The 23,377-nt window shown below is 43.7% G+C and overlaps 1 protein-coding gene and 1 non-coding gene across 4 annotated transcripts; both read left to right on the plus strand.

The window, feature by feature from the left end:
- Positions 1 to 8: 8 nt before the first annotated feature.
- PPIL3 (peptidylprolyl isomerase like 3) lies at positions 9 to 20,278 on the plus strand. Of its 3 annotated transcripts, none has more exons than XM_032755013.2 (7): positions 9 to 52; positions 1,609 to 1,681; positions 4,277 to 4,351; positions 8,193 to 8,286; positions 9,138 to 9,205; positions 13,509 to 13,627; positions 19,666 to 20,184. In XM_032755013.2, exons 2-7 carry the CDS (start codon positions 1,679 to 1,681, stop codon positions 19,790 to 19,792), a joined length of 486 nt encoding a protein of 161 aa, XP_032610904.1. In that variant the 5' UTR covers positions 9 to 52; positions 1,609 to 1,678; the 3' UTR covers positions 19,793 to 20,184. The 3 variants fall into 3 exon arrangements, with proteins under 3 accessions (XP_032610904.1, XP_032610903.1, XP_032610905.1); XM_032755012.2 differs by lacking the exon at positions 9 to 52 and adding an exon at positions 218 to 339 and having other exon boundaries at positions 1,607 to 1,681; positions 19,666 to 20,278; XM_032755014.2 differs by lacking the exon at positions 9 to 52 and adding an exon at positions 839 to 994 and having other exon boundaries at positions 1,607 to 1,681.
- On the plus strand, positions 8,804 to 8,910 carry LOC116809776 (U6 spliceosomal RNA). The gene has a single exon (XR_004369962.1). It is a non-coding gene; the product is annotated as a U6 spliceosomal RNA (small nuclear RNA).
- Positions 20,279 to 23,377: the final 3,099 nt, after the last annotated feature.

A 23,377-nucleotide genomic window follows, 5' to 3' on the forward strand; every position in this document is an offset into this window, starting at 1 on the left:
TGGTCTTTTCCGTTTGGCAGCCGAGTGTAAAGCATTGCTTGAAGTTGCCCAGGTAGTTTCGCCTTACACTTCTTGTACCAGTGCAATTATTAGTAGAGCTCCCTTTTACTATCAAATTTCCGGTTGGGGATAAATTGCATTGTCGTTTTGGTTTGAGATAGGAAGATGAGGGGAGGAAGGAGGTGAGGCGGTAGGGGCGTTTTCTCTCTTGGGTCCCGCGCCCAACTTCCGCTGGCCCAAAGAAACTATAATTTTGAACCAACAGACCTCTGCTGGCATCTGCGATTGCATTTTTCCTGTTTTAACAACGGCTGTGCTAAACCAAGTGGTGAAGCCCAAGTATGGAGTAACGTCATTAATTCTTTCATTCACTTATTCGAATGCTTGCTGAGTTCTGTGTTACTACTGGTTTAGTTCTTGGGATACTGCGAGTGAACAGTGGGCGGCGAGGCTGTTGTTGCAATGTCAGAGTAAAAGAAGGACCCTGCACGGTGGCTCACGCCTGTAATCCCAGCACTTCGGGAGGCCGAGGCGGGCGGATCACCTGAAGTCAGGAGTTCGAAACCAGCCTGGCCAACACGGCGAAACCCCGTCTCTACTAAAAATACAAAAATTAGTCGTGCATGGTAGCGCGCGCCTGTAGTCCCACCTACTCGGGAGGCTGAGGCACGACAATCACTTGAACCCGGGACAGTCACTTGAACCCGGGAGGCGGAGGCGGAGGTTGCAGTGAGCCGAGATCGTGCCACACTGCACTCCAGCCTGGCGACAGGGCAAGACTCCATCTCAAAATCAAAAAAAAAAAAAAAAGAGAAGTTCATAGTATATTAGTCATAAGTGCTGTGGTGAAAAAAAAAAAAGAGAAGTTCATAGTATATTAGTGATAAGTTCTGTGGGAGAAGGAAATAGGAATGTTCTAAGGCTGAAGGGCTAAAACAGTTTTATATAGGATTGTCGGGTCAGTTAAACTTGACATTTAAGCAGAAATTTGGAGGTGAGGAAATTAGCCGTAGAGATGTCTGAGTGTAAGAATTCCAGGCAAAAGGGACACCCAATGCCTGGACCCTAAGGGAAGGTATCTGGGTTATTGGGGGACTTGCAAGGAGGCTCTTGAAGAAGAGCAAGCCGGGCAAGTAGGAGATTGGGAGGCTTGAATCGGGTAGGATCTCTCGTCATTACTTCTATAGCTGGGTTTTTATTACCTAGGGGATGCCATTAGAGGATTTTTTTTTTTAATGGAGTCTCGCGCTGTCACCCAAGGCTGGAGTGCAGTGGCCTGATCTCGGCCCACTGCAGCCTCCGCCTCCTGGGTTCAAGTGATTCTCCTGCCACAGCCTCCTGAGTAGCTGGGACTACAGGTGCCCGCCACCACACCCCCGGCTAATTTTTGTGTTGTTAGCAGAGACGGGGTTTCGCCATGTTGGTCAGGCTGGTCTCGAACTCCTGACCTCAAGTGATCCACCTGCCTCGGCCTCCAAAAGTGTTAAGATCATAGGCGTGAGCCACCACGCCCGGCGAGAATTTTTATTTAAAATGTGCAGTAAAGATGAGCGTGTGTGAGTTAAGACAGAAAAATAGCCTAATTCTTTTTTTCTTTTGGGACTAGAGACTTACTTTTGAACTCGCTGTAAGACTCTGAGAAATTACGTAGTCCTTCCTGAAACCACTAAGAGGAAAAATGGTAAGTTTTGAGCAATTTTTATCTAATGTCTTTCATTATAAGTAATTTTTAGAAATTCAGTCAAGGGCAGTAAAAGTGCATGGAAATTGCAGTGGCAAGATGGAGAAATTGTATAACATAGAAGCACTTAATATGGAATAATTCTTTTAAAAAACACAAAATTACTTTAAAATTCTTTAATGTTGTCACTTAAAATGCACAGAACGGTCATGCAGCCTCTGCCCCTGTTCAAGGTTCCTCTGCCTACCTCCCCAGTAGTGATTACAGGGCCTGCCACCAGCCAGTTTTTTCGAGATGGAGTCTCGCTCTTTCACCCAGGCTGGAGTGCAGTGGCACGATCTCTGCTCACTGTAGGCTCCGCCCCCCGGGGTCCACGCCATTCTCCTGCCTCAGCCTCCCGCGTAGCTGGGACTACGGGCACCCGCCACCTCGCCCGGCTAATTTTTTTGTATTTTTAGTGGAGATGGGGTTTCACCGTATTAGCCAGGATGGTCTCGATCTCCTGACCTCGTGATCCGCCCACCTCGGCCTCCCAAAGTGCTGGGATTACAGGCGTGAGCCACCGCGCCCAGCCAATTTTTTGTATTTTTAGTAGAGATGGGGTTTCGCCATGTTGGGCAGGCTGGTCTTGAACTCCTCACCTCAGGTGATCTGCCTGCCTTGGCCTCCCAAAGTGTTGGAATTACAGGCATGAGCCAACACGCCCAGCCAGAATTTACCTTTTATGGAGAAAGGTTGATTACAAGATAGATAGAAATGGAAAGGGAGAGTTGAAGGAGCAGAAGAGAATAGACAGGTCTGACAATTTTAATTGGATTATTTTGCTCTAGATCTAAAGTGGGCAACTAGGCTGGGCACAGTGGCTGACACCTGTGATCCCAGCACTTTGGGAGGCGGAGGTGAGAGGATTGCGTGATCCCAGGAGTTCAACACCAGCTTGGGCAACACAGTGAGGCCCCCGTCTCTGCTTTTAAAAAAACGATTAAATAGGCCGAGCGCGGTGGCTCACGCCTGTAATCCCAGCACTTTGGGAGGCCGAGGCAGGCGGATCACGAGGTCAGGAGATCGAGACCATCCTGGCCAACACAGTGAAACCCCGTCTCTACTAAAAATACAAAAAAAAAAATTAGCCGGGCGTGGTGGTGGGCGCCTGTAGTCCCAGGTACTCGGGAGGCTGAGGCAGGAGAATGGCTTGAACCCGGGAGGCGGAGCTTGCAGTGAGCCGAGATTGCGCCACTGCACTCCAGCCTGGGCGACAGCAAGGCTCCATCTCAAAAAAAAACAAAAAAACAAAAAAACAAAAAAAAAAACGATTAAATAAAGTGGGCAACTAGAACCTGAAGTAGAAAAAGGCAATGAGAATAGTGCCCTGCTTCTCCCACACACATCTTTAACCTGCTCATACTCTCTAACTGCTAGGCCAGGCGCGGTGGCTCACGCCTGTAATCTCAGCACTTTGGGAGGCAGAGGTGGACCAATCACTTGAGGTCAGGAGTTCGAGACCAGCCTGGCCAACATGGTGAAACCCTGTCTCTACTAAAAATACAAAAATTATCTGGGTGTTGTGGCATAAGCCAGTAATCCCAGCTACTTGGGAGGCTGAGGCAGGAGAATTGCTTGAACCCAGGAGGTGGAGATTGTAGTGAGCTGAGATCGCGCCACTGCACTCCAGCGTGGGCGACAGAGCAAGACTCCATCTCGAAAAAAAAAAAGGAGAAATGAAAAAGGAACCCTCCAAATTTGTTTTCTCCCTCTCTGGAATACAGTGTCATAGCAAGGGGTATACAGGTTACAGAAAAACAGGTACAACAAAAACAAAAAGCAAGCAAGAAAGCACTGTGGTTGTCTCTGCACATTTAAGATTTAGAAACACTGAGACTTGTTATATTTTTGTTAGTTGAGAAAGGAATTATTTTTTAACCCTATTTCTCAGAATTAAATTACCTAAGGAAAATGGTGGAAATTGTTTTGAAAAATCATTTTCTCATCATTTTTCTATAAATAAGGATGTTGATGAATTGCCATGTACATCAATAATACATAACAATTGTTTTTATTTTTCTTGATAAAAAATTTCAAAGTTAAAATAATTCTTTCCATCAAAATATTTACTTCCAAAGTTTTATCATGGATACTACTTAACCCTAACATTTATATTCTGGAGTTTTTTCTTTACTGTTGAGATCAATTTTGAGGAAAAAGTACAACTTACCTCTAAAAGCTGCTTTGTGGGCCGGGCGCGGTGGCTCAAGCCTGTAATCCCAGCACTTTGGGAGGTCGAGGCGGGCGGATCACGAGGTCAGGAGATCGAGACACCATCCTGGCTAACACGGTGAAACCCCGTCTCTACTAAAAATACAAAAAAAAAAATTAGCCGGGCGTGTTGGCGGGCGCCTGTAGTCCCAGCTACTCGGGAGGCTGAGGCAGGAGAATGGCGTGAACCTGGGAGGCGGAGCTTGCAGTGAGCCAAAAAAAAAAAAGCTGCTTTGTGGATGGGTCATCTCTGAAGCAGTTTTCTTTTTTTTCAGTTATCATTTGAATATCCCACAGGATAAACAGTGTTTCATTTGTTCTCACATTTTCTCTCCTTTTTAGTCTGTGACACTGCATACAGATGTAGGTGATATTAAAATTGAAGTCTTCTGTGAGAGGACACCCAAAACATGTGAGGTAAGTACCATTATTTACTTATTCAACATCAGTTAATACAAGATAATCACTTTGGAATTGAATAATCTAACCTAAATAACAACAACAAAACTTTCTGTAAAACCATTGTTAGGGAAAACTAACCATCCTAACTTCTGGCCTGATTTCCACTTGTTTGTCCAATGTCAAAGGTGGATCAAAGAGAACGTAGATAATTTTTCGGTAACAATAGAGTAGCCAGTATCTTTTTCTCTTGAACTAATTTTCTTCAGGAAACGTAATCATTAGGACATTATATTACTTTTTTTCTTTCTTTATTTTTTTTACTTATTTTTTTTTTTTTGAGACGGAGTCTCGCTGTGTCCCCGAGGCTGGAGTACAATGGCACGATCTCGGCTCACTGCAACCTCTGCCTCCTGGGTTCAAGCAATTCTTCTGCCTCAGCCTCCCGAGTAAGTGGGATTACAGGTGTGCGCCACCATGCCTGGCTAATTTTTGTATTTTTAGTAGACAGGGTTTCACCATGTTGGCCAGGCTGGTCTCGACCTTCTAACCTCAGGTGATCCATGCACCTCAGCCTCCCAAAGTGCTGGGATTACAGGCATGAGCCACTGCACCTAGCCTTTTTTCTTTTTTTTTAAGACGGAGTCTTGCTCTGTGACCTAGGCTGGAGTGCAGTGGCATGATCTTGGCTCACTGCAACCTCCACCTCTGGGATTCAAACGATTCTCCTGCCTCAGCCTCCCAAGTACCTGGGATTACAGGCACCCACCACCATGCCCAGCTAATTTTTGTATTTTTTTAGTAGAGACGGGGTTTCACCATGTTGACCAGGCTGGTCTCAAACTTCTGACCGCAGGTAATCCACCTGCTTCAGCCTCCCAAAGTGTTGGGATTATAGGCATGAGCCTCTGTGCCCGGCAGGATATTATATTAAAGAATTGTTGTATACTTTTTTTTGTTTTTGTTGCTTTGTTGCCCAGACTGGAGTGCAGTGGTGCAATCACAGTTCATTGCAGCCTCAACCTCCTGGGCTCAAACAATCCTCCCACCTTGGCCTCCCAAGTAGATAGGACTACAGGCGTGTGCCACCATGCCAGGCTAATTTTTTTTAAAATTTTTTATAGAGATGAGATCTCACTATGTTGCCCAACTTGGTCTCGAACTCCTGGTCTCTAGCCATCCTCCCATCTCAGTTTCCTGAAGTGTTGGAATTACAGGCGTGAGCTACCATGTCTGGCCTGTTCTATACATTATTTCGCCTGTATTTATTTATTTATTTGAGACAGAGTTTTGCTCTTGTTGCCCAGGCTGGAGGGCAGTGGCCCAATCTTGGGTCACTGCAACCTCCGCCTCCCAGGTCCAAGGGATTCTCCTGCCTCAGCCTCCCAAGTAGCTGGCACTATAGGCGCCAGCCACCATGCCCAGCTAATTTTGTATTTTTAGTAGAGATGGGGTTTCACCATGTTGATCAGGCTGGTCTTGAACTCCTGACCTCAGGTGATCCACCCGTCTTGGCTGCCCAAAGTGCTGGGATTACAGGCATGAGCCACCGTGCCCGGCCTGTTTCACCTGTTTAAATGACAAGGATGGAAGGAAGAAGAGTCACCTGTATATATTCATTTATTCAACAATTGTTTATGGCTGGGCATGGTGGCTCACATCTATAATTCCAGCACTTTGGGAGGCTAAGGTGAGCTCAGAAGTTCTAGGCCTACCTAGGGAATATAGTGAGACCCCCATCTCTACAAAAAAATACAAAAATTAGCCAGGTGTTAATGGTGTGAGCCTGTTGTCCCAGCTACAAGGGAGGCCAAGGTGGGAGAATTGCTTGAGCCTAGGAGGTCAAGGCTGTAGTGAGCTCTGATCACACTGTTGCACTCCAGCCTAGGTGACAGAGCAAGACCCTGCCTCAAAACAAAACAAAAAACCCATTATTCGTGAAAGGCTATCTTGCCCCAGAGTCTGGAGACACAGTGATGAGCAGCAGACATTCCTTACCCTCATGGAGCCAATATTTTAGTTGTAAAAATAAGCAGGGCAGGAAAATTAAGTAATTATATATATATATTTTTTTTTTTTTTTTTTTTTTTTTTTTAGAGAGTCTAGCTCTGTTGCCCAGGCTGGAGTGCAGTGGCGCGACCTCGGCTCACTGCAAGCTCCTCATCCCGGGTTCATGCCATTCTCCTGCCTCAGCCTCCTGAGTAGCTGGGACTACAGGCGCCTGCCACTGCGCCCGGCTAATTTTTTGTATTTTTAGTAGAGATGGGGTTTCACCGTGTTAGCCAGGATGGTCTCGATCTCCTGACCTCGTGATCCGCCCGTCTCGGCCTCCCAAAGTGCTGGGATTACAGGCGTGAGCCACCGTGCCTGGCCAAGTAATTATATTTTTAAGAAAAAAAATTTTTTTTTTTTTTTTAAGATAGAGATGAGGTCTTACTATGTTGCCCAGGCTGGTCTTGAACTCCTGGACTCAAGTGATCTTCCTGCCTCCCAAAGTGCTGAGATTACAGGTGTGAGCTGCTGTGCCTGGCCTAAAATTAAGTAATTCTAAAAGATGATAATGCCTTGAAAAAAATTAAGTGTTGAGATAGAGAATAATGGGAAAGGAAGAAGGTGAGGGCAGGCGTAGCCAATAAACTAATACTTAAACTAAATACAAAGGTATGAGGGCATCTCCATGGAAAGAGGTATAAAAAGAATATTCCAGGTATTCAGATTCAGAAAAGGTTGTGAAATAAAATTTTAAAAAATTCCAAGGCCAGGCACGTTGGCTCACACCTGTAATTCCAGCACTTTGGGTGGCTGAGGCAGGAGGATCATTTGAGCTCAGGAGTTCAAGACCAGCCTGGGCAACATAAGGAGACACTGTCTCTACAAAAAAAAAAGAACATTCCAGATATAGAAATCTCAGGTACAAAGTCCCCCAGGTAAGAAAAGCTGCCCCTTTTGGATTGTCAGAATGCTGATGGAGTTTAGGTAGTAAGCAACAAGAAAGCAGTTCTTAGTATATGTGATGAGGAGGTAAGCCAGGTACTGCAGGGCTTGTTAGCCTCTGCTGAAGATTTTCTTTTTGTTTTGTTTTGTTTTGAGACGGAGTCTTGCTCTGTCGCCCAGGCTGGAGTGCAGTGGTGCAATCTCGGCTCACTGCAAGCTCCGCCTCCCCGGTTCACGCCATTCTCCTGCCTCAGCCTCTCCGAGTAGCTGGGACTACAGGCGCCCGCCACCACACCCGGCTAATTTTTTGTATTTTTAGCAGAGATGGGGTTTCACAGTGGTCTCGATCTCCTGACCTCGTGACCCGCCCACCTCGGCCTCCCAAAGTGCTGGGATTACAAGCGTGAGCCACTGCGCCCAGCCTTGTTTTGTTTTGTTTTGTTTTGTTTTGTTTTTGAGATGGAGTCTCTGTCACCCAGGCTGGAGTGCAGTGGTGCGATCTCGGCTCACTGCAACCTCCACCTCCCGAGGTCACGCCATTCTCCTGCCTCAGCCTCCAGAGTAGCTGGGACTACAGGTGCCTGCCACCACACCCAGCTAATTTTTTGTATTTTTGGTAGAGATGGGGTTTCACCGTAGCCAGGATGGTCTCGATCTTCTGACCTCGTGATCCACCCACCTCAGCCTCCCAAAGTGCTGGGATTACAGGCATTAGCCACCGTGCCTGGCTGAAGATTTTGTATTTTATTCCAAGAGGAGAAGGAAGCTATTGAAGTGTTGTAGGCAGGGAAATGACATCCAAAGTAATGCCAAAAGTCATAGTTTAAATATGCTGCTATCACGTTTTCAGTAAATATGATTGGTTCTTTGTCTTAACTGGGTTTCTGCTGCATCATTTCTCAATCATTATTTTTACTCCCTTCAGAATTTCTTGGCTCTTTGTGCCAGTAATTACTACAATGGCTGTATATTTCATAGGAATATCAAGGGTTTCATGGTTCAAACAGGAGATCCAACAGGTAAGTTATTCCATTAACTAAGATCTAAGGAACTGAATGTATAGTATGAAAAAGTGGGTAAAAGAAGAGGAATTAAAAACGTGGAGTTTTCATTTTGTTTTGTTTAGTAAGTTCTGTTCTACAAGTGCAGAACATGTAGGTTTGTTACATAGGTATATGTGTGCCATGGTGGTTTGCTGCACCAATCAGCCCGTCATCTAGGTTTTAAGCCCAGCATGCATTAGCTATTCATCCTAATGCTCTCCCTCCCCTTGCCCCCCACCCCCCAACTAGCCCTGCTGTGGTTGTTCCCTCCTTGTGTCCATGTGATCTCATTGTTCAACTCCCACTTATGAGTGAGAATATGCGGTGTTTGGTTTTCTGTTCCTGTGTTAGTTTGCTGAGAATGATGGCTTCCAGCTGCATCCACGTCCCTGCAAAGGACATGATCTCATCCTTTTTATGGCCGCATAGTGTTACATGGTGTAATTTTAAAGCAGAAATTATTAGCACCTACCCCTAAAATGTGAACAATATTGTGCTCACTTTGGCAGCACATATACTAAAATTTGAACAATACAGAGAAGATTAGCGTGGCCCCTGCACAAGGACGAGACACAAATCTGTGAAGCTTTTCATACTTAAATATATATGAACAATATTTATAAGGAGGGTTATTCTTTTTTGTTTTTTGTAGGTCTGTTTTAATCTTCAGGTCTGTAAAGTTAAATTTGGGGAATTAGGAGAGGCCATATCAAATTTTGTCTATATTTAAACAGTCGAACTATAAAGTATTCCTTAAGTTTTGGGAAATGATCTTGTTTTCAATTTTAATTAAACACTTCTTTTGATTTGCTTCACTCGTAATAAAGGAACTGGAAGAGGAGGCAACAGTATCTGGGGCAAGAAGTTTGAGGATGAATACAGTGAATATCTTAAGGTAAATCCTCAGTGCTTTAAAAATCTATTTTCTCATGCCTTGGTTATGCATGGAAGCTTTGATACATGAGTCATAATGACACAAGTTAACATCGTTGCAAAATGAATATACTTTTTTATAGTTTTTGTACATTTGACAAATGATGTCGGGGAGACTTGATAAATGATGGTCCTAGCCTGACATGTGTACTGGAATCCCACCACCATGTGGCTCTTAAGTGAGTTCATCTTTGAATCTAACCTGAAATGTTTAACTGGTAGTGTACCAAAGAGGCTTAATATCTCACCATAAAATTCATGTTGAATGACATGAAACTGGCCTTTTTTGAGAGCGGGGAGGAAAGACTATCAAACTTCCTGGTTGCAATGTTGCCCATTATCAGCGCCCAGCTTTTATCATCTTCTGTTAGATGTTTGAACATCCCTGTATTAATTTGACTTAATACTTGTGGTAGATCGCAACTAGGTTAAAGAGTAGTGCATATAAATAGTCTTTAGCATGGTAAAATTAGGGATTTTTAATTTTCTTTGTTATATTTTTCTGTGTTTTTCAAACCTCTGTGGAGTCATTTTTTTTTTTGTCTAAAATTAAAAACTAGTGCATGCCTAGTTTTAAAAATCAATTCCACTTCCCAGAGATAACTTCAGTTGATGACTTATTATGTGGTCTTTCAAACTTTGTATCTCCATAGAATGATAACTTTATGATTAGTAAAAGAGCAATGAAGTATCCTCAATCAGGGCTGGGTACAGTAATCCCAGCACTTTGAGAAGCCCAGTAAGGAGGATTGCTTGAGGCCAAGAGTTTGAAACCAGCCTGGGCAACATAGTGAGACCCCCATCTCTACAAAAAAATACAAATATTAGCCTGTTGTAGTGGCGTGTGCCTGTAGTCCCAGCAACTCAAGAGGCTGAAGTAGAAGGATTGCTTGAGCCCAGGAGATCAAGGCTGCAGTGAGCCAAGATCATGCACAGAATGAGACCCCACTCAAAAAAAAAAAGTCTACTCAATCAAAATATGCAGTTTAAGTGTATTATTATATTTCCATTACATTAAAATGTACCCACAAAAATTCTGAAAAAAATTCATTGCAGTGTTTATCTCTGGATGATGAGACTAGGAGTAATTTCTTTTCTTTTTGCTTTTTTTAAAACCTTTGTTTAGAGACAGGGTCTTGCTCTGTCCCCCAGGCTGGAGTGCAGTGATGCAGTCTTGGCTCACTGCAGCCTAAATTTTCTGGGCTCAAGTGATCCTTCCACCTCAGCCTCCAGAGTAAGTGGGACTACAGGTGCATGTCACCATGCCTGACTAATGTTTGTATTTTTTGTACAGATGGTGTCTCACTATGTTGCCCAAGCTGGTTCATTTTACTTTTCTGTTGTATTAGTTTTGTTACAGGAGTTGTGGCTGGGAGGTGATAAACTTTTTGAAAAGTCAACTTTTTCCTGAATGAATAAACAATTTTTTAGGTATTAATTATTACATTAATGACTGCTTCCGTATACCAGTTGAAAACCAGAGACTGGCTATGACAGAATCACCTGTGGAACTTTGTTGTTTGTTTTTGAGACTGGGTCTCACTCTGTTGCCTAAGCTGAGTGCAATGGCCTGATCATGGTTCACTGCAGCCTTGACCTGAGCTCAAGCAGTTTCTCCTGCCTCAGCCTCTCAAGTAGCTGGACCACAGGAGTGCACCACCGTGCCCAGCTAATTTTTGATTTTTTGTAGAGACGAGGTCTTGCTCTGTTGCCCAGTCTGGTCTGAAACTCCTGAACTCAGATGATCCTCCTGTCTTGGCCTCCCAAAGTGTTGGGATTATAGGAGTGAGCCACTGCACTTGGCTGGAAGTTTTAAAACTATAACAGATCATGGCCTTGCCCTCCTAAAAATAAAGTCAGTAGGGCTGGTTAGGACTTAGACTGTATTTTAAGGTTCCTAGATGATTCTTTTGCAGGCAGAGTTAAGAACCATTATATAGGCGGGGCGCAGTGGCTCACGCCTGTAATCCCAGCACTTTGGGAGGCCGAGGCAGGTGGATCACGAGGTCAGGAGATCGAGACCATCCTGGCTAACACAGTGAAACCCCGTCTCTACCAAAAAATACAAAAAAGTAGCCGGGTGTGGTGGTGGGTGCCTGTAGTCCCAGCTACTCAGGAGGCTGAGGCAGGAGAATGGCCTGAACCCAGGAGGCAGTGCTTGCAGTGAGCCGAGATGTATATATTATACACCTTATACACCAAGGTTATGGATATGTATTGACTCTTCATATATTCTGGCCCAGGAATTCCATTCCCGAATGTTTACTCAAGAGAAACTTGTAAGTTTGCACCAAGAGACATGTACAGGAGTGTTCTGATGTACTGTTTGTAACAGCAAAAGTCTAGAAACAACCCAAATGTCCACTGATTGTAGATAAATCACTATGTAGATTGTGGATAAATTGTAGTATATTCAGTAGTGAAATATCACATAGTAGTAAAAAAATAGTAATAAACTATGGCTATATGTACATGTATGACCTTAGAAATGTAACGTTACTTGTAGAAAGCATTTCCCAGAAGACTAAAATGTTAAAATGTTACAACGTAATTACATTCATAAGGAAAAGGAAAGAATGTGTTGTTTAGAAATGCGTAAATGTGTTAGGGCTGGGCACAGTGGCTCACTCTTATAATCCCAGCACTTTAGGGGGCCGAGGTGAGAGGAACAAGTACTTGAGGCCAGGAGTTTGAGATCAGCCTGAGCAACATATTGAGCCCTCATCTCTACTAAAAGTTAAAAAATTAGCCAGGTATGGTGGTGTACATCTGTAGTCTCAGCTACTCAGGAGGCCAAGGTGGAAAGATTGCTCGAGCCTAGGAGGTCAAGGCTACAGTGAGCTATGACTGCACCACTGCACTCTAACCTGGGTGACAGAGCAAGACCCTGTCTCTAAAACAAAAAAAAAATGAAAAAATGAAAAAAAAAAAAGTATTAGAATAGTGGTTACCTCTTGTAGAGGCTGAGGTAATAGATGGAGAGGAGCACATAGATATATGTAATTAATTGGTAACGTTTATTTTTTCTTGAGCTCCCATTATTCAATGAATTGGCAAATTTTAACTCTGAAAGCTGGGAAATATGTTAATGGGTGATTATTTTATTAACTTACATTTTTATTAACTATATTTTTGTGTATGTATTAAATATTGTGTATGTATTAAATATATGTGTATGTATTTAATATTACATTTGATCGGTGAACACCTTTTAGGGAGACAAGCATTAATATTTTGATATAGGTGCATCTCTATGACTTACTAGCGTCACCCAATGAATAGCTAAAACTAGAGTAATTGGTGGAGTCGTAGTGTATTACAGGCACCTCCCTGTAACATAGTTCACAGTTATATCTTCATTCTTATCAATAAGGTCCTTTTAATTTCTATACACTGTCTCTTGTAAACAAATACTATCATGATAATAGAGCTAGGTGAGACCTTTCTTAGATCGTTCAGTCCTGGGGTTATAAACTGACTGCCCATGAGTGGAACACCCACAGATGCATTATCTGTGGCCATTAGTTAAAAAAAAAATATTTAATGCCATTAATCAAGAGATAGCCTATTCATTTTGCCAGACTTCATCTCTCTTTAATGTTTACATTCTGCCCAATTGTCAGTTTATCTACCTGACTCTTGTGAGCATCTGAGTTATGAATAGACCCTTAAACTAGTCCAACCTCCCTTGTTTTACAGATAAAGAAACTAGCAAGAGTCCATTGTATGTGAGAAGAGATTGTGGGCATTTTGGTTTTGTTGCCTGCCTGATCGTTTCATTCCAGCACACTATTCCTTAATATAAATGTAAGGATTATTTCTATTATTTGTTGATATTGCAAAAAGTGTCCATGGCTGTATTTCTTCAAAGTGAAAATGAAATTAATTGAGAAATATGATTTGATATATTAACCTTTTACATACAAGTTTTCAAGGATACAGAAAAGGTAGAAACTGAACATTTGGATTACCCCTAATAGAGAGAAGTTGGTTAAATGTTTACTTGCCCCTTAAGTATTGTGAAGGTAAAGAGTGAATGTCTTGGCTGGGTGTGGTGATTCACACCTGTAATCCCAACACTTTGGAGGCTAAGGCAGGAGGATCACTTGAGCCTAGGAGTTAGAGACCAGCCTGAGCAACATAGTAAGACACCCGTCTCAAAATATTTTTAAAAAAGAAAACAAAGGTGTGCCTGTCTTGTTTCAATACTATATTTGGGATGGTTATATAAAAACACAGTTAATACTTTGATGTGTCTTTTTCAGCACAGTGTTAGAGGTGTTGTATCTATGGCTAATAATGGCCCGAACACCAATGGATCTCAGTTCTTCATCACCTATGGCAAACAGCCACATTTGGACATGAAATACACCGTATTTGGGAAGTGAGTATTCTGGTTATGGTTTTCTTTTAGCATTTCAATGCAAGTGGTGCATATGCTTAGCTGTGACAGTAGCATAACTAATATTGAAAAGAGTGACGCTGAGCACAGTGCCTCACACCTGTAATCCCAGCACTTTGGGAGGCCAAGATGGGCAGATTGTCTGAGGTCAGGGGTTCAAGACCAGCCTGGCCAATGTGGCAGAACCCCATCTCTACTAAAAATATATATATATATTTTTTTTTTTTTTGAGACAGAGTCTCGCTCTTTCCCCCAGGCTGGAGTGCAGTGGCGCGATCTCGGCTCACTGCAAGCTCCGCCTCCCGGGTTCACGCCATTCTCCTGCCTCAGCCTCTCCGGGTAGCTGGGACTACAGGCGCCCGCCACCACGCCCGGCTAATTTTTTTGTATTTTTAGTAGGGAGGGGGTTTCACCGTGGTCTCGAGCTCCTGACCTTGTGATCCGCCGGCCTTGGCCTCCCAAAGTGCTGGGATTACAAGCGTGAGCCACCGCGCCCGGCCTCTACTAAAAATATTTAAAAAAATTAGTTGGATGTGGTGGCACACACCTATAGTCCAAGCTACTTAGGAGGCTGAAGCAGGAGAATTACTTGAACCTGGGAGGCGGAAGTTACAGTGAGCCGTGATCATGCCATTGCACTCCAGCCTGGGTGACAGAGTGAGACTCTGCCTCAAAAAAAAAAAAAAAAAGAAAAGAAAAGAAAGAAGAGTGGTGTGAGAGCTAAATGTACCTGCAGTTTAAGTCTATCACTTTGGCCGGGCGCGGTGGCTCACGCCTGTAATCCTAGCACTTTGGGAGGCCAAGGCGGGCAGATCACGAGGTCAGGAGATCGAGATCATCCTGGTTAACACGGTGAAACCCCGTCTCTACTAAAAATACAAAAAATTAGCCGGGCGCGGTGGTGGGCGCCTGTAGTCCCAGCTACTCCGGAGGCTGAGGCAGGAGAATGGCATGAACCCGGGAGGCGGAGCTTGCAGTGAGCCGAGATCACGCCACCGCACAAAAAAAAAAAAAAAAAAAGTCTACCACTTAGCTACCCTGTGACCTTGGGAAAGTTATAATCTCCCTGAGCTTTATTTTCCTTATTTTGTAAAAGAGGCCAATAATTTTTCAATATTGTTATGCAAATTAACATAGTATATCTATTTCCTTTTTCTTTTTCTTTTTCTTTTTTTGAGATGAAAGGCTCTGTCACCAGGCTGGAGTGTGGTGCAGTAGCACAGTCATGGATCATTGCAGCCTCAACCTCCTGGTCTCAAGTGATCCTCTCACCTCAGCCTCCTGAGTAACTGGAACCACAAATGTGTACCATTATGCGCAGCTACTTTAAAAAAAAAAAAAATAACACTCTTTTTTTAGAGACAGGGTCTCACTATGTTGCCCAGGCTGGTCCATTTTCATTAATGATAGCATTTCACAGCAACTAACAGATCTGAAAAATAGTGGCTTAAACAAGATGGACTGGCATGGTGGTTCCATTTTGTTACCAGTGTTCTAGGCACCTCTGTCATAATACTGGCAGCACAGCTCTTATCAAAACTTCTGTGTATCAGGCAGGAAAGAGGAGGAAAGATAAAAGGTGCTTGCCAGCTGATTCACGTTTTTTAATTAACAGAACTTTCCCAGGCCTGTAATCCCAGTGCTTTGGGAGGCTGAGACAGGAGGATCACTTGAGGCCAGGAGTTCAAGATCAGCCTGTGCAACATAGCGAGAACCCGTCTCTATAAAAAAATTTTAAAAATTAGCCAGGTGTGGTGACACACACCTGTAATCCCAACTACTCAGGAGGCTGAGGTAGGAGAATCACTTGAGCCCAGGAGTTCCAGGCTGCATGAGCTGAGATCACACCACTGTACTCCAGCCTGGGCAGCAGAATGATACTCTATCTCTTAAAAAAAAAAAAAAAAAGAAAAGAAAAGCCAGGTGCAGTGGCTCACACCTGTAATCCCAGCACTTTGGGAGGCCAAGGAGGGCAGATCATGAGGTCAGGAGATCAAGACCATCCTGGCCAACATGGTGAAACCCCGTCTCTACTAAAAAATACAAAAATTAGCTGGGTGCGGTGGTGCGTGCCTGTAATCCCAGCTACTCAGGAAGCTGAGGCAGGAGAATGGCTTGAACCCTGGAGGTGGAGATTGCAGTGAGCCAAGATTGCGCCACTGCACTCCAGCCTGGTGACAAAGTGAGACTCCGTCTCAAAAAAAAAACTTTCCCAGAAGACCCAGAACTTAGTAATGTAACCACTCCTTACCTACAATGGAGGGTAGAAAATGTATTTCAGCCACATTGCCACCCTTACTAAAATTAGATTTCTCTGAGTAAGAAGAATGGCTCCTAGGAAGGTGTTTCACAATTTCTGCCAGGGTATCTATTAAAAGTACTATGTCTGGGAGTTGCTTTTATAAATCAGTGGGAAGTCAATTTGTCTGTTCATTCAACAAATAATTATCATGCTTAATAAACCAAGGCACAATTCCAGAGTTTGTTCTATTTAATAGTTTGGATGCCAAATTAGCTTAATTAAAAATAGAGGACTCCCAGCCTAGGTAACATAGTGAAACCCCGTCTCTACAAAAAAATTTAAAAATTATCCAGGTGTGGTGGCTCACACCTATGGTCCCAGCTACTTGGGAGGCTGAAGTGGGAGGATTGCTGGGCTCAGGGCGTCAAGGTTGCAATGAGATCTAGACAGATCTTTTCTTTTTCATTCCATATACATGTATCTAATTTACACATTAATAATAATCAAGGAAAAAAGAAATATTACAACATCTAGTAGTTTTTTTGTGTTTGTAAATAACCCAGTTTCCCTCTTATTTTCTCCCTTAACCCATCACTCAAAATTATTGTTCAGTTATTACCAGGACTCATTTTACTGGATTTGCGACAAAACTGTAGAGTTTAGAACAAAGATTAACCTTAGGTTCATTAATTCCTTGTTTGTCGTATATAGATGCACACACATTTTTCTGGGAAGATGATCCAGTAAATTCCTCTAGTTCTCCAAGGGGTCCGTTTCCCAGATACTCGACTCTACTTAACTGCCTTAGTTCTACCTGCTGGGTTTTTTTAACTTTTTACCTGAGACCTATTTTCTACCTCCTCTGTTTCTCTTACTGACCTAGAAGGTGGGATAGCTTTTAAGACTTATAATTTAAAGACTTAAATGTCTATATTTAGGGGTAAAATAAAAATGTTTTGGTTGAAGTACCCATTCTGTGAAAATGCAAAATAAAATGCAAATCTGTTAATTTTTTTTTTTTTTTTTTTTTTTGAGACAGAGTCTCACTCTCTTGCCCAGGCTGGAGTGCAGTGGCGCCATCTCGGCTCCCTGCAAGCTCCCCCTCCCGGGTTCACGCCATTCTCTTGCCTCAGCCTCGCAAGTAGCTGGGACTACAGGCACCTGCCACCATGCCCGGCTAATTTTTTGTATTTTTAGTAGAGATGGGGTTTCACCGTGTTAGCCAGGATGGTCTCGATCTCCTGACCTCGTGATCCGCCCACCTTGGCCTCCCAACGTGCTGAGATTACAGGCATGAGCCACCGCACCAGGCCTACAAATCTGTTAATTTTTTAAAGTACATACCACTGGTTGAGAATCCCTAATCTGAAAATTCAAAATTAGGAACTTTCTGAACACCAACATGATGCCACAAGTAGAAAATTCCACATCTGACCTCATGTGACGGGTTGCAGTCAAAATGCAGTCAGATGGCCAGGTGCAGCGGCTCACGCTTGTAATCCTAGCACTTTGGGAGGCCAAGGCCGGCAGATCATGAGGTCAGGAGATCGAAAGCCACTCTTTTTTAGCAAATGTTTTAGACTGAAATTTCCAAAACTTGTATTTGAAGAATAGCTCTCAATATATTTTTTCTTGGTGGTAACATGAAGTGGGATTGCTGGAGGCTGAGTTAACTGTCAGTCTTCTCTTCTCCTATTTTTATTACTTCTTGTTGTTATCCAGAAGCAAAAAGTAGAAATGCCATAATTAGGCCAGACGCGGTGGCTCATGCCTATAACTCCAGCACTTTGGGAGGCTGAGGTGGGCAGATCACTTGAGGTCAAGAGTTTGAGACCAGCCTGGCCAACGTGGTGAAATCCCATCTCTACTAAAAACCCAAAAATTAGCTGGGCGTGGGGGCATGTGCCTGTAGTCCCAGCTGCTTGGGAGGCTGATGCAGAATTGCTTGAACCTGGAGGAAGAGGCTACAATGAGTCAAGATAGTGCTACTGCACTCCAACCTGGGGAATGGGAGTGAGACTCCATCTCAAAAAAAAAAAAAAAAAAAGAAATACTATAATTAAACAATTAACTGCCGGGCTTGGTGGCTCATGCCTGAATCCCAACACTTTGGGAGGCCAAGGCGGGCGGATCACCTGAGGTCAGGCCAGACCAGCCTGGCCAACATGCTGAAACCCCATCTCTACTAAAAATACAAAAATTAGCCAGGCGTGGTGGTAGGCTCCTATAATCCCAGCTACTCGGGAGGCTGAGGCAGGAGAATCGCTTGAACCCGGGAGGCGGAGGTTGCAGTGAGCCGAGATCACGCCATTGCACTCCAGCCTGGGGGACCAGAGCGAGACTTCATCTCAAAAAAAAAAAAAAAAAAGTGGCCGGGCGCAGTGGTTCACGCTTGTAATCCCAGCACTTTGGGAGGCTGAGGCGGGCGGATCACAAGGTCAGGAGATCGAGACCACAGTGAAACCCCGTCTCTACTAAAAATACAAAAAATTGGCTGGGCGTGGTGGCAGGCGCCTGTAGTCCCAGCTACCCGGAGAGGCTGAGGCAGGAGAATGGCGTGAACCGGGGAGGCGGAGCTTGCAGTGAGCGGCGATTGCGCCACTGCACTCCAGCCTGGGCGACAGAGCGAGATTCCGTCTCAAAAACAAAAACAAACAAACAAAAAAACAAGTACAAAGTGGAGTGGTCGTCTACTTTAGGATTCTCATTGTAGGGCAATATTGCTAATAGTGTCATCTACATACTTTCTCCATGTATTTCCTGTAGCAAAGAAATCTTTATGACTAGTGTGTTGTAATAATACATATTTGGACTTCATCCCTGGTTTCCAGCATAGTTCTTTTAAAAACTTTGCAATTTCCTGAGTGACAGGAGTGAAAGGAATATTTTATTGTTCATAATAAGCCCCATTCAACCATACCTGAGTTTATGCTAATGAGGTGACTCTTGGTGGGGTTCTAGATAGCTTTCGGTATGGAGGGCTGGTTGCCAGAGGAATCAGTTGTGTATTTTTAGAGGGCTGGAACATTCAGTGACCTCCTATTCTTGACCTCTGGGAAGGAGAGAAGGGCTGGAGATTGAGTTCCAGTCACCAGTGGCCAGTGATTTAATTAATCGTGCCTACCTAATGTGCCCTCCGTAAAAACTCTAAACAGGGTTTGAGAGCTTCCAGGTTGGTGAACACAAGTAGATACTAAGAGGGTAACACACCCCAAGAAGAGCATGGAAGCACTGTGCCCCTCTCTCAGACTTTGCCCTATGCATCTCCTCCATTTGGTGGTTCCTGAATTGTAATATGTTCCTAAATTATTCCTTTATAATAGCCCATAATAATAAATAAAGTGCTTTCCTAAGTTCTATGAGCCATTTTTGAAAATTATTGAACAGAGCTGGGGGGGGCATGAAAAATCCCAAATTATATCATGGTTAGTCAGATAGTACAGATCACAACCGGGACTTGGAACTGGCATCCGAAGTAGTAGGGGCTGTCTTGTGGGATTAACCGGGGTCTCTGTTCACTCCTTGTAGTTAGTGTCACAATTAAATTGTAGGGCCAGGTGTGGGGGCATACCCTTGTAGTCCCAGTGAGACCCTGTCTTTAAAAAAATAAATAAAATTTCGAAAAAATAATTAAGTTGTGGGATACCCAGAGAATTGGAGAACTGGGAAAACCCACACATTTGGTGTTGGAAGTACGAAAGTGTAGAAAAACAGTTTGAAACATGAACATCATGTTTCAATTTAAGGAAATTTTCATGTTATATTGTTTCTCTTTCAGGGTAATAGATGGTCTGGAAACTCTAGATGAGTTGGAGAAGTTGCCAGTAAATGAGAAGACATACCGACCTCTTAATGATGTACACATTAAGGACATAACTATTCATGCCAACCCATTTGCTCAGTAGCTATGACAGACCTGGACAAATAACTTGACAAATTGCTGGAACACACTTACTGTGGTTTACCCGGTTTTAATTATGCCAGAGATTGCATCATCCTTCTGCTTGTTTACAACTATGATCTTCTATGAAATGGTGGTACCAAGGGGTACCCAACAGCTTTTATCCCCATTCTTAGAGCATATTCTTTATTATAACGATTATCCAACATGTTTCTTTAATTTTAATACAAAAAATACATCATTTAATTTTTGTTACATATAAACATTCATTTTTAAATGCTGAGCCTCAAGTGCAGGCATTTTTGAGTGGCCTGATTACATATTCCTACCACAGCAAGTCTGTATCCTGGAAGTGTTATTTTATAATAAAATTAAAAATGTTTTAAAGAATTAAATCATAGGACAAATTAATTAAAATATTGTGTAAAATTACCTTCAGACTGTGTATAAGGTATATATGAAACGTAAATGAACTTCATGTTTAAATTTGGGTCTCATCTCCAAGATATCTTATTATGTATATGCAAGTATTCCAAATCTGAAAACTTGGGTATTCCTGAAACTGATACTAATGGTAAGAGCTCTACCATTAATTATTCACTTTATACAGTTAGAAAGAGGAGGGGCAGGATAAAAAGTTAGTCTGGAAAGGCCAGCCAATCCATTTGCTATTTTCTCTGATTTTTTTTTTCTTTTTGAGACGGAGTCTTGCTCTTTTACCCGGGCTGGAGTGCAGCGGGTCACTGCATCCTCCGCCTCCCAGGTTCAAGCGATTCTCCTGCCTCAGCCTCCCGAGTAGCTGGGACTACAGGTGCACACCACCATGCCCAGCTACTTTTTGTATTTTTTTTTTTTTCACTAGAGACGGGGTTTACAGAGACCATGTTGGCCAGGATGGTCTTGATCTCTTGACCTCATGATCTGCCCACCTCGGCCTCCCAAAGTGCTGGGATTACAGGTGTGATCTTTAGGTTTACAGTAAAGGCTCTAAGAGGTCCTGGAGGCCGAGTGTGGTGGCTGACTCCTATAATCCCAGCATTTTGGGAGGCCAAGATGGGCGGATCACGAGGTCAGGAGATCAAGACCATCCTGGCTAACATGGTGAAACCCTGTCTCTACTAAAGATATAAAAAATTAGCTGGGCATGGTGGCGGGCGCCTGTAGTCCCAGCTACTTGGGAGGCTGAGGCAGGAGAATCACTTGAACCTGGGAGGCAGAGGTTGCAGTGAGCCAAGATCGAGCTATTGCACTCCAGCCTGGGCGACAGTGTGAGACTCCATCTCAAAAAAAAAAAAAAAAAAGATGTCTTGGAATACAGTAAACACTCAACATTTCCCAACTGATTTGCTCATGGACGTTTTTTTTTTTTTGAGACATAGTCTCACTCTTGTCACTCAGGCTGGAGTACAATGGCACAATCTCGTCTCACTGCAACCTCCGCCTCCCAGGCTCAAGTGATTCTCCTGCCTCAGCCTCCTGAGTAGCTGGGATTACAGGCATCTGCCACCATGCCTAGCTATTGTTTTTCTGTGTTTTTAGTAGAGACAGGGTTTCACCATGTTGGCCAGGCTGGTCGCGAGCTCCTGACCTCAGGTGATCTGTCCACCTTGGCCTCCCAAGGTGCTGGGATTACAGGCATGAGCCACCACACCCGGCCTGCTCATGGACATTTTTTAAGGCATATCTTTTTTTAAATTTTAGATTCAGGAGGTACATGTGCAGGTTTGTTACAAGTGTATAATGCATGGTGCTGAGGTTTGGGCTTCTACTGATCCTGTCACCCAGATAGTGAACACAGTGCCCAAAAGGAAGCTTTTCAGCCTTTGCCCCTGCCCCTTCCTCCTCCTTTTTGGAGTCCCCAGTGTCCACTGTTCCCATCTTTTTGTCCATGTGAATCCAAGATTTAGCTCCCATTTATTGTAACTGAATGCAGGCTGGGCTGCACACCACTTGCAAAGTCAATAACAAGGAGGAGATGTAGTAAAAGGAAAGTGACTTTATTCCAGAGATAGCAGTGGGGAAATGGCCAAAGCTAGTGCCTTAAAGAAATCATTTTGAACTTCAGGCTGGGGAGAGGGGCTTAAAAAAGGAACTGAGAATGGGAGGCATGCGGGAGTGGTGCAGGGTTTCAGATCTCTGTGGCTTGCTCTGGTGGCTATCTTGAGTTGTGGTCCACCTGGAGCAGGGGCTGGCATCATCTCAACAATGGCTGGGTTGTTGACTAACCACCTTAAGGTAATCTCTGGAATTTTGCAGCTGGGTCTCCAAGCCTGGTATATGTCACGATTAGCCCTTGATGGGCCAGGCACAGTGGCTCACACCTATAATTGCAGCACTTTGGGAGGCCAAGGTGGGAGGATCACCTGAGCCCAGGAGTTTTAGACTGGCCTGGGCAACATAGTGAGACCTTGAATCTACTAAAAATTGAAAAAAAAAAAATAGCCAGATGTGGTGGCACACACCTGTAGCCCCAGCTACTTAAGAAGGCTGAGGTGGGAGGATTGCTTGAGCTAGGGAAGTAGAGACTGCAGTGATCCATGGTCGTGCCACTGGACTCCAGCCTGAGCAACAGTTAAGACCCTATAGATGAGTGTATAGTGTAAGTTTAACAAGCGTACAGTTAGATAAATGTGCATAGTATAAAGGAGTGTGAGGCGGGAAAGGGAGGGAAACGGTTTTAACAAGACTACATTCTGAAATTAAGAAAGAAAGGGCCAGGCACGGTGGCTCAACGCCTGTAATCCCAGCACTTTGGGAGGCCAAGGCAGGCGGATCATGAGGTCAAGAGATTGAGACCATCCTGGCCAACCTGGTGAAACCCCGTCTCTACTAAAAATACAAAAATTAGCTGGGCGTGGTGGCACGCGCCTGTAGTCCCAGCTACTTGGGAGGCTGAGGCAGGAGAATTGCTTGAACCTGGGAGGCGGAGGTCGCAGTGAGCTGAGATTGCACCACTGCACTCCAGCGTGGAAACAGAGAGACTGTCTCAAAAAAAAAACTTTAAAATGCATTTCAAGGCTAGGATACTTGGTTATATTACAAGTGCGAACATAAGGCATATCTTTGAAAATATTGAAGAGTGGAGCTTTACAGAATATCCATTTGAAAAATGCAATGAACTAGTTAAAGGCACCAGTTTGTGGAGTTCTGGTCTGTGTTTGAATCACAGCTGTGTCCCTTACAGTGTAACTTTAGGCAAGTTAACATCTCCGAGCTTTAGTATTCTCATCCATAAATAATACCTCAGAAGACAATTGTGAGGGTTAAATGTGTGTAAAGCTTTTGGCATGTAGTAATTAAGTGGAAGCTGCTCTCCTAACATTCATGTCCACCACAGGGCTCTCACCTCATCAAGCCATTCATTGGGTTCTACCATTGATTTCATCAAGACCATATTCTGCTCACTGCCTAGATCACAGTGGTTGGATTTGGATGTTCCTAAAACTTATACCAGCCGAGCGCAGTGGCTCACACCTGTAATTCCAGCCCTTTGGGAGGCCAAGGCGGGCAGATCACCTGAGGTTGGGAGTTCGAGACCAGCCTGACCAACATGCAGAAAACCCGTCTCTATTAAAAATACAAAATTAGC

The sequence above is a fragment of the Hylobates moloch genome, unplaced genomic scaffold (genome assembly GCF_009828535.3).
Source record: "Hylobates moloch isolate HMO894 unplaced genomic scaffold, HMol_V3 SCAFFOLD_1, whole genome shotgun sequence".
In the NCBI taxonomy this organism is placed as follows: domain Eukaryota; kingdom Metazoa; phylum Chordata; class Mammalia; order Primates; family Hylobatidae; genus Hylobates; species Hylobates moloch.

Coding starts and splice junctions, on each gene's coding strand:
- PPIL3 (XM_032755013.2), top strand. Junction 4,352..8,192: donor GGACACCCAAAACATGTGAG/GTAAGTACCATT, acceptor TACTCCCTTCAG/AATTTCTTGGCTCTTTGTGC. Junction 9,206..13,508: donor AATACAGTGAATATCTTAAG/GTAAATCCTCAG, acceptor TGTCTTTTTCAG/CACAGTGTTAGAGGTGTTGT.